At 47.8% G+C, this 14,902-nt stretch overlaps 1 protein-coding gene across 1 annotated transcript; it reads right to left on the reverse strand.

The window, feature by feature from the left end:
• Positions 1-12,148: 12,148 nt before the first annotated feature.
• FOXQ1 (forkhead box Q1) lies at positions 12,149-13,736 on the reverse strand (the record flags this gene model as incomplete). The annotated part of the gene is made up of 1 exon (XM_084206310.1): positions 12,149-13,736. One exon carries the CDS (start codon positions 13,734-13,736, stop codon positions 12,489-12,491), a length of 1,248 nt encoding a protein of 415 aa, XP_084062436.1. The 3' UTR covers positions 12,149-12,488.
• Between the last annotated feature and the right edge of the window lie 1,166 nt (positions 13,737-14,902).

Here is a 14,902-nt window from a genome sequence, read left to right on the forward strand (position 1 = left end):
CTATGAAAAGATGCATAACAATTCTCCCTATCGAGCTTGGTGTTCCTCATGACATTTTGGCACTAATTAAAGGTCAGTTGGAAAGCTCTATACAGGTTGGTTGTAAATCTGGACTTTTAGTAAGATATATTTCAGCAATGTGGAATGTGCTGGAGTTCTCCTGGACAGAGCAGCCAGGGAAAAGCTCATTCACCTGGCGGGCCATGCTGGTGGTAGCCCAGCAAGCCTGTCTACTCTGCTTGGGTCTTTCAGCATCCCATGCAGGAACAGGCTGGGAGATGTTGCCAGAACTGACAGGTTCAAGTGAAGCCTGTGGGCCCCTGGGGGATGAACAGCACCAGCACCCATGCCACTTGTGGTGCAGGTGCATGCTCCTGTCCAGAAGGACGCATTCCTTTGCTTGCCCACATCAAAAGGATGGATCCCTTCTTCCCTGTAGCGTGTGGGTCTAGCTCTGATTGCAGAATAAGAAACTGGCTCTGCAGGTCTTTTTTCATACGAAACCTTTATTTTTTCATGCTCCCATTTACATCAGTGAAACTTGGAGATTTAAGACCTATATTTTTTTCTAGCTTTGAGCTCTGTGTCCATAGTGCAAATATGGCCACATTTAATCCATATTTCGACTCTGTCATATTATACAGCTTTTCACCAAGAACAAACTTGTTATTTCAGTGAACATATATTTATTCACTAAAATATATATTTATTTTCAGCCAATATATATTTATCTCTGCAGCCATAAAAATGTTATGCTTTCTTTTTCATATAAGTGTAAATAGTGATTTGCCAAATAATTGAGGGTTTTACTTGTAGATAATATTTTGATGTATTATTTAGGTTGTGTATTGATGGGCCCTTTGCTATTACTTTTATTGATATTTTAAAAAAAAGGGTTTTTTTCTCCTTATTTTGTGTGGAGTTACTAAGTAAAGCAGGTATTGGAGTAAATCAAGCAAATTAAAAGTGGTTTTGACAGTGTTGATCAGGTCTCTGAAAAAGAAACCAAAGATGTTTTGAGCAAGAAATGTGAATAATTTAAATAAGATGTTTTTTCCCCTTCCTGGCTGAAAATCAGATTCTGGTTTTGTTCTCATTATAACTTTATTTTAATGAAAAAAAAAAATCTAGTTACATATTTAGTTTTTCCTGAATGTTCAGTTCATAGAACTAATAGAGCAAGGAGAGAGCCTTATGCAAGCAGGGCCACCAGTCAAGCTTCTCTACCAGTCTGTGCATATAAACACCTCAGAGTTCAGGTACGTTTTCAGCCTGATATGGGTGATCAACACTGTCTGGTTATCATGCATCAGTGCAACTCGAACAGTAGTTGAGTTTACATGATAGAAAACGATGATAACACATCTATGCATTGATGGGCAGGAGGGAACCCCCAGGGCTCAGAGCTATACATGGTGATAAGAGTGTTTAGGTTGGAAGCTTATAAACCTCTAGACTTGTGACTGATATGGTGTCAGGCAGAGCTGCAGCAAGACCTTCAGGAGGCTGAGTTGTTTCCTCCTCCTTCCCCAGGCTCCTTCCAGTTGCTGCTGTGTTTGGCAGTGGATTGTCCTGAGCGGCAGCAGGGCTTGGCAGGGCTTGGACAAAGCTTCTATCTCTGCAGATATCCTGTGGAGTAGTTTTAGTTGGAACATGAATCCATGATCCTCTGGACCTCAGAATTGTCTGCAAGGCCCTAGTTCTCATAGATTTTCCCCTTCTTTGTTAAAGAATGATGTATCTGTGAGTATCTGACTAACTCCTGCCTATCATGACTCTCCCTGAAGAATTAGCGTGTATTTTGAAGGCTTAAGCGCTTTTGTTCTGCCCATTAAGGGGATGTGCCCTTGCAAGAGCTGGTCTGTCAGACATTCCAGGTGTTGCTCATTGATTTCACCTCCCACTGGAGCAAAAATTCTTCTTCTATCTATGGTAAGGATGGCACTGCATGTACTTCTGGGTGGCATTGGATGAGGTGGAATTCCCTGTTCCATGCTGAGAACCTCAGAAGAACTGGCTGCAGCCTGGCCCATGGTAAACTCAGCACCCTGAAATCCCTCTGGTTCCTCCCAGCTCACTGCCATAAGGTTGTGGCCATAAGGCTCTTTGAAATAAGTTGAAAATCCAGGAAAACAGTTACTGTGCAAGTGATCCTTCTGTTCAGCATATTGAGATCTCAAATTTGGCTGTTATAAGGCAAGTTTAAAGAAGTGCAACAGAGAAATATGAAAATATATCATAAACTATCAGGTGAAATTTAGTTTTAGGATTTCTTGGCTTTATGCCCAGACAAACCTATTGCTCAAAACAGAGTTCGATGTCAGTGTTTGAGCCTTCTAATTTGAACATCTATTTGGCCTTTTAATAATGCAGGGGACACAAAAACACCCCTTCATGCCTCTGGTTGCTCAATTTGGCTGGGGTTTCCCATTGCCTTCTTTCCCAGACTATTTATAGAACAGCAATTAAGATTAATGTATAGCTGCTCACATTTAGTTCCTGGCTCGGCTGGGTTTTGAGCCACTCCCAACAAGAGCTGAGTGACTGGGATATTTCATGTCCATGAGAACTCTGGCTGAAATCAGCTGGAGCTGTCTGTCATGTAGGTAGATATGTGCATATCTTGAAAACAAATGGACCTTTTTTTACTTTTTTCACCATTGTGAAATGAAATTTTGAGGCAGAAGTCAAATAGAACATACTTCTGAGTCAATGTATGGAAATATGTTTTCTGTTGTTCTCAGTCTATTTATGTCATTGAATGGGAAATTCATCAAATAACTAGAAGTGACTTCACTATGTGCATCCAATCCTAACCCAGACCTTTTGAGGGAAAATATCCACACAACTCAAGCATTTTACACTTGTTATGAAGTGATGAAATGCAGTGATTGGTGAGGTTTTCCTTACTGCCTGTAAGATTTTGTGGCTAGGATGTTACTGGTGTCAGTAGGAATTGTGCAGGCATGGTCTAAAGGCTGCAGGTGCCACTTAGAGGAGCGTACTGCAGTAATAAGTGCACGACACCAAAGTTCTTTCTGTGATGGAGATCCTGTGATAGCCCTGTGCTGCACTTTATGTAGTGGTGGCTGATAGATCCAGGCTATTGGCACAATCCCTGATCATTGGATGTTACTTGCTGGCCCTGTGTCAGGGGATGTGGATGGATGGTGCTTACAAAAGCAGCCAACCAAAATAAATTGAACTCAAGCAGTGTTCAATCCTGTTTTGCAAGCAATTAAATAAGAATGAATATGATGATATGGCTTTGTCAGCCCTCGTCACATCTGGGAGACCTGTAGGCACCAGCCTGTTAAGCCAGACTTCTTGTGCTGGTAAGGAAGAGCAGAACTGTGCCAAAGGGAAGGGTCCCACGGCTTAGATTATTATCTGAGTTAGATTCAAGTCTGGGTGCATGTGACTCCTCAGAAATTGCAAAACCTCATTTCTGAAAGGATAGTCTGACAGAGTGTGCAAGTCCACAAGAGCCCTGCTTTTCCATAGTAATGTCCCCTGTATTAGAATGGATTCTGGTAAAGTAACACAACTGTCTGTGTTCCTGATAAAGCTAAGGACCAGAATTACTCCAAATTAAAAAGTCTTTGTTTACAACAGGTTCCTATGTATCCTGACACCAAGCTGGCTGAAAAGAAATTGAAGACTATAGTTCTCCCATGTATATGCACATCTATAATACTATGACTTAAATATTTAAAACCTTCATTCTTTTCCAGAGGTTTTTATTCTCACTTGGAATAAACCTCCTGACTTCCACTGAATCAGGGCCCTGAAAATAATTTTCCTGTCAGTTCCACAAGACAGTTTCCTTTCCACAACAACTAGTTAGATTGGATGGTGCAGCAATCCAATAGGAAGAGAGGGAGTGTGGTCCTTCAAATTAAATAGTTCACTGTAGTGATATGTGCACTGAATTAAAAGGTGCTAAAATGTACACTGGTCCATTTTTAAATTTTATTTGCTTTAAGATGTTTTATTGTAGGTGCTTTTTTAATGTAATACAAATAAATGTGAAAATAATAATTAGTCACCAATACCACACTGTGACCTGACTAAAAAGGCTTTTATGGCATCTTAGAGTTAAGACAGGAAACTACAGCTTTGACTAATTAGCACAAGCACTAGCCCCAGAACTCTATCCCATGCTCTTCTCTGTTATACAGAATTATTCCTCCAAATAACAGGCCTTTGGCAGCACTGCAGTGTTCACAAACCTCTGGGTGACCTGACTGACTTCTAGCTGCTTCAGCTGTTTCCTGGTTTGAGTCATGTCCACCCTGTAGGAAATCCCAGTATAATTCCCCAACATTTAAATCAAGCGATGAAAACTTACACCTTTCACTTCTTTTTACACAGATGATCTCTTGGTCTTGAGATTTTGGTTGGGCAAGGAACAAAAAGGTGTCTAACATAAATTTTCCTGATGCAAACATTAATTAAAGTTTGGGTAATCTTCTGGTTGTTTGCAGTGGAGAGGAAGGTATTATAGTATATGTTGATTGTGTCAAGTCACCTGCTCAGATTTGAACTCCTCATCTGTTGTGCTAGAAATAAAAATAGAGGATGTTCTCCCTTGCATCCACTGGTAACAGTATGGGACGGGGGAAACTTATTCCCAGCAAAGAATAAAACCAATCTTCTTTGTATGGAATAAAGAAATGGGGAGCAGCACCTAGTTCTGTGGAACAGGAAAATTCTAACCTGAATTCTTCTTGGGAGCTCTGATAAGTGTTTTATCTTGTTACCTGTGGAAGACCCAAGAGTTTCCCAGTTGCTACGCTGCGATTTTGATTTGGCCAAGGTCTCAGCAGTGACTTTACTACAGGATGAGTGGGCTTTGGTTTAGGAGCTCTGACCAGACAAAATGAAGTTTATATGCTTGATCTTCCCAATTCAGGATCTGGAGGGACAGGTGCTGTCTGTTAGAGACTTGGGGCAAAGTCCTCTTAGCAGAGGATGCCAAGGCATGAGAAAGGTCTATGGCAAGTTCTGTCATTTTGTGCCCACTCTTTTGTAGACTACATTTGAGGGCAAAATTGTTTGTGTTTCCTTAAGGATAGCTTTGGATAAGAGCAAGGAAGAAAAGGGAGCAGAGGGAAGTGAAAGGGGAAGGCTGTTTCTCTGACTGAGCAAGGTTGTTGAAACGTTACACTGAAGTGGTTATTTTGGTGGTTATTGCTGAGAAGGTTGAGTAACTGCAGTCTTGTACTCTGTTGTCATGTGTGAGCCTGGCTGCTTTGAATATAATTTATAACTTCTTTGTCCTTTTTTAACCTGCTTCTTCTGGAGCTGGAGGGCATGGGAAGAGCCTGATATGACTCCAGGTATTGTGACACAGAAAGCTATGCCTTTGCCATGTTCTTACAATTAGTCAGAAAGAGATGATCCAGAGAAGTTCAGAGAAACACAGAAATGACTTGGGGGCTTCCTGGACTGACTTACGAGGGAAGAATTGGGAAAGTTGCTGCTGTACATCTGTACAGTTCTGCTAAATGATTAATGGGGAATGTGATGATAACACACGACTAATTGAGGCTTGTGTATGCCAAAGCTAGGGGAATTACTCTGGTGTTGGATGAGGATGAGTACTGAGCACTGTATTGAAGATGGCCCTCTGAAGTACCCAGAGCAGCAGCAGTTGCTTGCTGGGGAAAGAGAACTGCATTATACTTTTGTTTTAGGAATAATACAAAAAATCTGCTGTCACCTGGTTATGCAACTTAACTAGACTCACGAGGAAAACGATATCTTTGTAGGGTTTCTTCTTCATTGATTAGGATGCTTTAAACATAGCTACTAAATAATGCCTTGCTTCAGAAGTTACTAAAATAAACTGAGAGAAATTGAACTGGAGGGAAAGTAACTGGGTGATTCCAGAAGAGGTTCATGTCCACATTTTTTATACATTCTTATCGGAAATCTAGTGAAGCTATTTCTGTAGTAAGATCCTGTGATTTTAAACAGTAAATGCTGTGGAAGGAACTGAAATGGACAGTCTGGTGTCATATGTCTGGTTTGAAAGACCATAGGTAATCTCTGAGGTTTTACAGAAAATTGTGTTTTTAAAAATTCAAGATCGATAACTTCTATTTGGAATATTGAAGTTCATCTGCCTGTTTGTAACAGCTACTGAATAAAGTAGTGGGCCAGGAAAATGGAGTCCCAAGTTTCTGCTGAAACACTGAGATCTTTAAGACAGGCAACTTAAAGATCTACCAAATAAAAAATGAATTTCACAGAAGCAGTCTTGTTGAAGAGTCCTCCCAGTAAAGTATCCTGGGATAGCTCACAGACCCACAGAGTGCCTGTAGCTAAGCCCAATTTGGCTCAGGTATGTTATTCATTAACACTATTTCTCTACAGTGGGCTAAAAATACTTTAGCAATATTAAGGATAAACAAGAAGTGTACTATTTATGTGAAGGGTTACTAGATGACTGTCAGATGTCATTGGAATTATACTCCAGTACCAAATTATGACTTAAAATAACAACAGCAATTCAAACACAGCTAAAATAAACCCATTGGACCCCAAACCAGCTAAATGATACTTATTAAAACATTTATGAACACATACTGCATATAAACATGTGTTCTGTGAATAGTTATGATCAGGAAGCAACTACAGCAGAATTTGGAGAACTGGGTGTCAGCCTATTTTTCCTGTTTTTTTCCCCTCTTACATGTTTTTCCTACCTTGTGGTCCTGGGTGCCACATTCTCTGCTCAAGACTTTGTACTGAGGGCTAGAGCTGTATTGCTCCATCTTGAATATTCTCTGCAATTAAGGAGGGGAAAGAACCCACAAAAACATTGCTTTTCCCCATAGCAGAGGAGGCTATTAGCGTGCCATGCTGCTTGAAAGAGCTCTGACATTTTGAAACAGCTCATAACGCAGAAAACAATAGCATGGTGCAAGAGCACAAAGGTGTAATGACTGTGTTCTCTCAATCCTTCCTCATACTCTCCCCCTCTGGCCCTGGAACGGAGGACAAAGGCCTAGTCCATCCAGATGTGTGGAGGTATAACCTCCTGAAGGCTACAGTGATGTTTACCTCCTATGCAGGGCTGGAGACTATGTGAATTGGTAGCTTTCTGAAGCTGTCAGAAAGCTTCAGAATAGATAACCTGAAAAATGATCGTGAATATGTTTGCATGCTTAGAAGGGGCTATGTGTTCTGTAGCCATTTGTCTGATTTTATGATAGGGTATTTGCCCTACACAGATGTCTTCTCTGAAGCTGGTTTTGAGACTTCTGAGAGTCAATGAGGACAGTTTAGTCAAGAGGAAAATGCTTCCTCTTCAGGATGTAAATGAAAGATGGAGCTGTATTCACCCCATCATTAAAGAGCTACTGTAGTGCTCAGCAAAATTGCAACAAGCACTCTTGCCAAAATCACAACATAGTGCCTTGAATTTAGCTGGAGGTGGATTTCAACTTTGTTTTTGTCTACTTCAGACTTAAACAGCAAAAAGCCTGGCACAACAAAAGCACTGACTCTCTTGTCTGTTATTAAAAGAAACACCTCCCCCAGCCCAGTGAAGAGTTGTGCAAAATGTGGACTTTGGTTAGAAGCACTATTCTTCTGTGTAGGGCTGTGGTTGCTCTCCTTGCTCTTGTGTAGGAAGTTTCACCTTGGGCTTCTTAAGGCACGGTGTGAAAAACGAAGGCCCTGTGAATCTGAGTCCTTTGTATGTGCCTTTTCTGGGGTGGAATTTCATTTTCTAGGGGTCTTCTGTTCCTGAAACATCCAGCCCTTAAGAATCACCCTTTGGAAAAATGGTTTGGGGTAGAAACACCTGCAAATTGCCAAGACAAAATTCCATCCAACCAACTTTTTTCAGTCTTCTCTGCAGCTATTATGATACAAAGGGCAGCAATTTTTTTGTCAGAAGCCTTCACTAAAGATCTGTGTTGAACTGAGTTTGGTAGCTAGCACTGCTGTGCTGAGCTGGCTGTTGAATAACGTGACCGATTTCGGTGTATTCCTTCCTGAGCAGCATTATGGATGCTGATGGGATACTTGTCCCATCTTATGGGTGATTCAGAAGGTAAGCTGAAAGCAAATTTCAGGCTTCATCAGATCTGGATGGAGAAAATTTGGGTTAATTAATCTGATGGGAAAATAACAATCAAAAGGCTGTCCTGCTGGCACGCCTCCCTGAGATACAAGAGTTAAACACTTTGCCTCCACTATAGAGGAGAATAGGCACAGTATTATTGTATTATCCTGCTGCATGGACTCTATATAATGTATGCAAGCTGTTATCTACAGCTCACTTTTGCAAACATATTTCTTCTAGGATTTCATGTTTGGCAGTCATTAATTCCTCAAGTGCACAAAATTCTGCTTAACCATCTCCTTTGCATTAATTTGGTCTTATTCCATTCAAGAGAAATTTATGCAGTTCTGCTGCTCACCAGGCTAAAATTTGAAGATATTTAGGAAAGTGGCTAGGACTAACATTATTTAGGGTGCCATTTAAATCACTATCTGCCATAGCTGGGGAGGGATATGGAGAAACTGCCCAAAATATTTGATGAAAATATTTTCCTTGCCAGGTATGATTTTTTTTCCCCCCTGCTTTAAAGCAAGTTTAAACGTTCAAAGCCTGAAAGAGATGATTTCGTTATAGGGGGAAAGTCTCAAAAACAAAATTTATTTATTTGGAAAGCTAAATCTCTCCTCAAAAAAGTGCTTAAAACCAGAGCCTGGTCTGAATCTGAATTCACATGCAATTCTGCTCAGGCTGGTGTTACCGTTGAAGAAACTGCAGTGGGGTTGGAGCAGCCAGCATGGGATGTTTTCAGGTCCTCTCACAGGCGACAGACTTGTTTTGCTCCCTGTTCCTGTCAGGCTTTCTTTGCTATTGACCTGATTTTTCCCTGTGCAGTGTATAAAAATCCCTCAAGTATCATCACAAACAGCACCCATCCAACTAACATGCTGTGGGTGATGCAGACACTGGTAGGACTAAAAGGCCATGGCGCCGAAGTGTTGGCTCGCTGCTGATGGGTCAAATATCACAAGGCAAAAGGTTTTGTCTCTCTTCTGTCACCCTGATTTATTAGACGTTAAGAAAGACAAAGTACCCAGACATACAAACATCGCTGTTTTGGGAAGGTCTGTGAAATGGTTAATGCGCTTGTTCCACACAAAAATGTAAAGTGTCGGTTCTCTGATTACCTGCCGCTGGAAAGTGTTTGGACAGGTGCTGTGTTTCACCGGCCGTCTGTCACAGCTGACAGCTCGGATTTATGGCTGTGCGCCGGGCCGGCCGTGCCCCCCGGCCGAGTCCGCTCTGCGCGCCGGGCGGGGGCGGCGGGCCGGTCCCTGCGGCCGCTCTGCGCGCCCGCCGGGGCTGCTGCGGTGCCGCTGCCGTGTGCGCGGGGCCGCAGCACCGGCACAGCGGCTTTCCCTGCCCCTGAGTTCGTTCGCTCCGAAGCGAATCGGCCGCCGTGCTCTGAGAAGTAGCGCGAATGGGACAATTCCCACCCAAAGGTCAACGGGGGGAAATTGGTCTCTTGCTTCCTCTTAGGAGGATGATGCTCAAGCAGGAGGAGGCGGAGAAGACTCTCCCTACCCTTCAGCAAGCGAAAGCCGCACAGCCCAGCCGCCGAGTGGGCTCCGGACAGCGGGCGATAGATAGCCGCCTCCGGTCCCATCGTCCCGCACCGGGGGCCACTTTAAACCCTCATCTCGACTGTCTGAGGAAATCGAAACAAGGGCTGAGAAAGGACCGCGAGGACACAGATATCCCTGTTACTGTGCTGCTGATATACGTTTCTCGACATATCAAAAAATGGAGTTTCATACAAGATAAATACAGAATAGAATACTAGATATATCCCCTTAACAAGGGATATATCGAACTCTGCGGGCTTTTTTTTTTTGCTTTTTTTTTTTCTTTTCTCATAAGTAAAAAGCTCAATGTCAACCTGTTAAGCATACGTTTACACACAATTCATCCCTATTCACACTAAAATACATCCGATTAAAATACACACTTGTGGCTATAACAACAAATTCCACTTTCCATCAAGATACTTTTAGCATACCCTGAAATATGACTTTTACAGATGGACAAAAACAAAAGATACTAGGAGTTGCATGCTAACAAGTCATATGGGCTCCTATAAAAAAGAGATGGTAAAATACAAGCCAGAGGAAAGAGCAGATTATGGAAGGGTAGATTAATATTTGCACAGAGCCTTGAAGGCAGAATGATGTCGAAATAGTGTGTGTGTATGTGTGCGTGCGCGTGTGTACATAAAAACCAATTCCTTCAAGGGCTGGATTACTTCATACATTAGTCACTAATCTCTCGCAATGTTCTGATGGATGTTATGGTCTGAGCTTAACGCACCGTGAAATCTGTTTGAGCTATATTGAAACAAGTCGGTGTTTTCGGCCGCAGAGTTTTCTGTTTAAAGCTTTCCTTTCACAACACACCTTTGCTATTCGGAATAATTTTTGCGAGTAGGGTAGAAGATAGCCGCTGAATGTCGGCGCTGAGGGAAAAGGAGGTGGGAGAGAAACTCCAGGGTCCGAAACGGGTGTAATTAAAAATTCTCATTGACATCTTTTTTTAGGTAACCTGCGCTTACAGAGGACTTGAAGGGGAAAAAAACCCGCCGATTTTCATACCTTAAAAAGTATTAATTAAAACAAGCAACCGAACAAACGAACACCAAATGATCATTTCAGAATTTGCATAAACTCTTCGAGTTCGTGGACGACACTGATTTGAATTCAGCAGCACAGGCAGTTAGCCCCCCCAACCTTTCCTTTTCCCGACTTAGCCTTTCTGAGGCTTTGCTGATCACTACTGACAGTACAAATGAGCCTTAACATAACGCCCGTCGGGAGAAGGCAAGGCGTGCGAACTTTTTATTACCAACAGATACTCCCCAGCTTTCAACCCGCTGAGGATTCGCCCGCTGTAAGTGCCACCGGGGATGTCTCCCCCAGGAGTAACCGGAGCCCCGTAGTGCCAGCGATCTTCCTGAAGCGAGTTTTCCTCGGACCGAGAGATGACAACAGGATTACATGTCGCCTGCTGTCCTTCGTGGGAAAAATAAAATTAAAAAACCAATCAAACCAAACAAAAAAAACCCCAACCCAAAACCCCCCCAAAAACCAAAACAAACAACAAAAAACCGAGGGGAAAGGAAAAAAAAAAGGCAGGCAGAAGGCAGATGTACAGGATTTTCGATTTTCACAGGCTGCCCCTACGTCAGGCGGTTTGCCCGCAAATCTCTCCGCCTGCAAATCGCCAGCATTTCTGCAGGGCTGAGAGCCGGCGAGAAATTCTGATTTGACTCGAGGAATTGCAGAGGACTTTCATACCTGGCGGCAGCTCAAGAGGAGAACCTCTCATCTCCCGTGACTAAAATAAGGCGGGTCCATAGTTGGCACCTCGACCCGCCGGCAGGGATGGGGATGAAAGGGCGGGCAGCCCTGCTGCCCCCGCGGCCCTAGCCAAGCTTCTCGGTCAAGGCTGTCCCACGACAGGCTTCCCTCCCTCACGCCAGTACAGACATCACGCTCTTCTCCTTATTACCGCCTTTATTTAGGGGGCAGCTTTTATTCGGGGGAAAGGAGAAAGGAAAACATGGTGGCCGAGCGTCAATAAAACGCACACGCACATATATTACATACAAACACAAAAATAAAATACGAAAAAATTTACTCTTCTCTTTCCAGTAGCAATGGTCTTGGCCATAAACGTAGAACGCCAGCCAGTACAGGAGACAACGCCTGACATTTCCTTGAGCCCTTTCCCCTCTCCTGCCCCCTCCAATAATTAATTTTAAAAGCTGCACTCTCTTTGTGTTAAAAACATTACTTTTATAAATAATTTAATATCCTCCCTTCCCAGGAAATGCCAGTTGCCGGACAGGAGAAAAGGTTTCTTTTGGCACAGTGATGCGTTGCTTTGCAGTACAGACCTACGGCTCCTCAGCAGACCCCGGCCCCCTCCCCTACTCTCTCCCTGCTGTTCCCGGCCCCCTCCCTCCTCCCCGCCCTCCCAAGCGCACAGCGCATCCCCCAGCGGCCGCCACCGCGCCCCTCCGCGGGGCACCCCCGCCCTGCTGCCCCAGGCTTCGGTAGCAGGAGATGTGGGGACAAGAGAGGGACATAGAAAGGAGATGGCGAGGGACTGGCTTAAGTCAAGTAGTCTCAACGAACAGTAAGAAGCACTTGAGGCTCATGGCTATGTCCAAACCGACAGTTGTTTGATTTTTTTTCTTTCTTTTTTTTTTCTTTTTTCTTTTTCTTTTTTTTTTTTTTTTTTTTTTTTTTTGCTTAAGTTAAAGCCACTGTCATTTCACTAAGGCACAGTCACCGAGGCGTTTGCTTGGAGGCTGTGGTCGCCTCTGGAGTTAAAGTGCGGGATCCAGAGCCTCCTCCTTTCCCCCTCCACGCCTCCCCGGGCAGGTCCCTCGCAGGGGAGGAGGGGGGCTCCATTAAGCCAGCGGGGTCTCCACGGCGTACGGCTGGAACGAGGCCGAGCCCCCCGCCGCCGGCGGCAGCGGCCCGGCCAGCCGGAGGGGCCCGTACAGCGGGGAGCCGGGCGGCGGCCCCCGTCCGCCCTTGGGGAGGCCGGCGTGGAACAGCGGCGCCCGCGGCCGCTCCGCCAGCGGCGCCGCCTCCCCCGGGGCCAGCGCGGCCCGCCCGCCCCCCAGCAGCAGCGGCGGCGGCGGCGGCGGCGGCGGCGGCGAGGGCTCTCCCAGCCCGTAGGCGCAGAGCTGCAGGAGGCCCCCGCCGTAGAGGGCGGCGGCGGGCGGGGGCTGCGCGGCAGGTGGGTAGGGCAGCAGCGGGTAGGGGCCGGGCAGCAGGTGCGGGGGCGCGGGCGGCGCCGGCCACAGGAGGCGGGCGTGCGGGGTCGGCGGCGGCTGCGGGGCGGCGCGGGGTCCTGCCGGCCGCTGCAGGAGGCTTTCGATGGCGAAGGAGCTGGAGAACTTGGCAGCGCCGCCGCCCGCCGGCCTCGCCCCGCCGCCCCCCGCCGCCGCGTCCTTGGCGCCCGGCGCGCAGTGACAGGGCGAGGAGGCGCAGCAGCACCGCGGGGAAGCGCCGGGGGACGCGGCGCCCGCTCCGGCCGCCTCCTGCGGCACTTGCGGCGGGACGCCGGCGGCGGGGCGGGCGGGCTGCGGCGGCGGGGCGGCGCGGCTGAGGCGCTTGCGGCGGCGGCGGAAGACGCCGTCGGCGAAGGTGTACTCGCTGCTGGGGTTCAGCATCCAGTAGTTGTCCTTGCCCCAGGGCCGCGCCGGGTCGCGCAGCACCTTGACGAAGCAGTCGTTGAGGGAGAGGTTGTGGCGCACCGAGTTGCGCCAGCCGGTGTAGGCGCCGCGGAAGAAGGGGAAGCGGCTCATCAGGTAGTCATTGATCTCGGCCAGGGTCAGGCGGCCGCCGGCCGAGTCGCGGATGGCCATGGCGATCAGCGCGATGTAGGAGTAGGGCGGTTTCGGGCGCCGCGTGTAGGGCTTCCCCTTGGCGCTCTCGGCAGGCGGCGGTGGCGGGGGCTGCGGCGTGGGGGGCGGCGGCGGGGGATGCCCCGGCCGCCCGGCCCCGCCGCCCGGGCTGTTGGCCGCGCAGTCACCGTCCGAGCCCAGTTCGCTCTCCGCCGGAGCCGGGGAGAGCGAGCCGCTGCCTTCCTGGTCGCTGCCGGCGCTCAGCTTGTCCTCATAGTGCTGCGAGAACACCTCCAGCTTCATGGCGGCGGCGCCGCCGGCCCCCCCGCACCCGGCGGCTTCGCTGGGCGGGCGCGACCCCCGCCCCTCGGCGCGGCCTCAAGGGAGGCGGGAGGCAGCGAGGCGACCCAGCGGCCTTCTGTCCCCTCGCCGGCTTGGACAGCTCCGCGGCGGCAGGAGCCCGCCTCTGCTCCGCTCGGTGCCCGCCTCAGCCCGCCGGCCCGGAGTCGCTAGCAGGGGCCGGCCCCTTCGCGGCCGGTGGGCGCCGAGGACGGGCTGCGGTGCCCTGCCGCCTTCGGGACTGGGCTTCCTCGGGATTCCTCCGGGCTTCCACCTCCTTCTTCCCCACTGGGATGCTCGCTCTCCTTTCGCCCCCTTTTTGTCCTTCTCGCTCTTTACTCTCGCTGCTCCATGGGGCCGAAGGAGAGGGGCGAGGCGGTCCCCGTGGAGCCGGTGCGAGTAGAGGGCGGGCGGGCGGGCGGCTGCCGGAGCCGGCACTTCTCCGTGTCCGCCCGGGCTCGGTGCTCCTCGGGGGCGCTGCCGCTGTTGCCGTTCGGCGCTCCCCGGGCGCGGGGAGAAGCTCTCGGGGACCGTCGGGGATACTCCGCTCTCTCCGGCTTCGATCCCTGTCAGTGCCGGGACGCCGGGCTGGCTCCTCGCTGCGAGGCGGGCAGCAGACGGGTTATTAGGGTTATTAGTGTTATTGTCATTATCTCTCCCTTCCCCTGTGGTTGTGTGTCTCTCCACCACTTTCAGACCAGCCCATTATAACGCCGGCGAGAGGCGGAGCCAGGACAAAGATCTGAAAGGGTGGTGGGTGGAGAAGCAAGGTAGCAAAGGTGGGTATGCCCTAATAAGCCGTATCAGAGCCATAATTAGCCAAGATGACAGCGAGGTCTTGTTGGAAAGTTATTTTACGAAACTTGTTTGTATTTTCTCCTGCCAGGTCCCTCCCCTTCCCGGGTATTTCGAACGAAGCCGCAGTTCGGCGCGATTAAGCAGAGCCGGCCCGCCTCCCAGGTGTAAAATGCAGAATGACTTATAGGTGGCAGAGCTGAACCTGTTACGTGCAGTGATTTATTTTAATAGCGCCGTATAAAGCAACAAGTTGTAATATGACAGCTCAACAACCTGTTGGAAAATAATACATGGCTTTGCAGTTGTGAATTCCTAATGATTTATGTAGCCTG

The sequence above is a fragment of the Fringilla coelebs genome (genome assembly GCF_963513975.1).
Source record: "Fringilla coelebs genome assembly, chromosome: 1".
Lineage (NCBI taxonomy): Eukaryota > Metazoa > Chordata > Aves > Passeriformes > Fringillidae > Fringilla > Fringilla coelebs.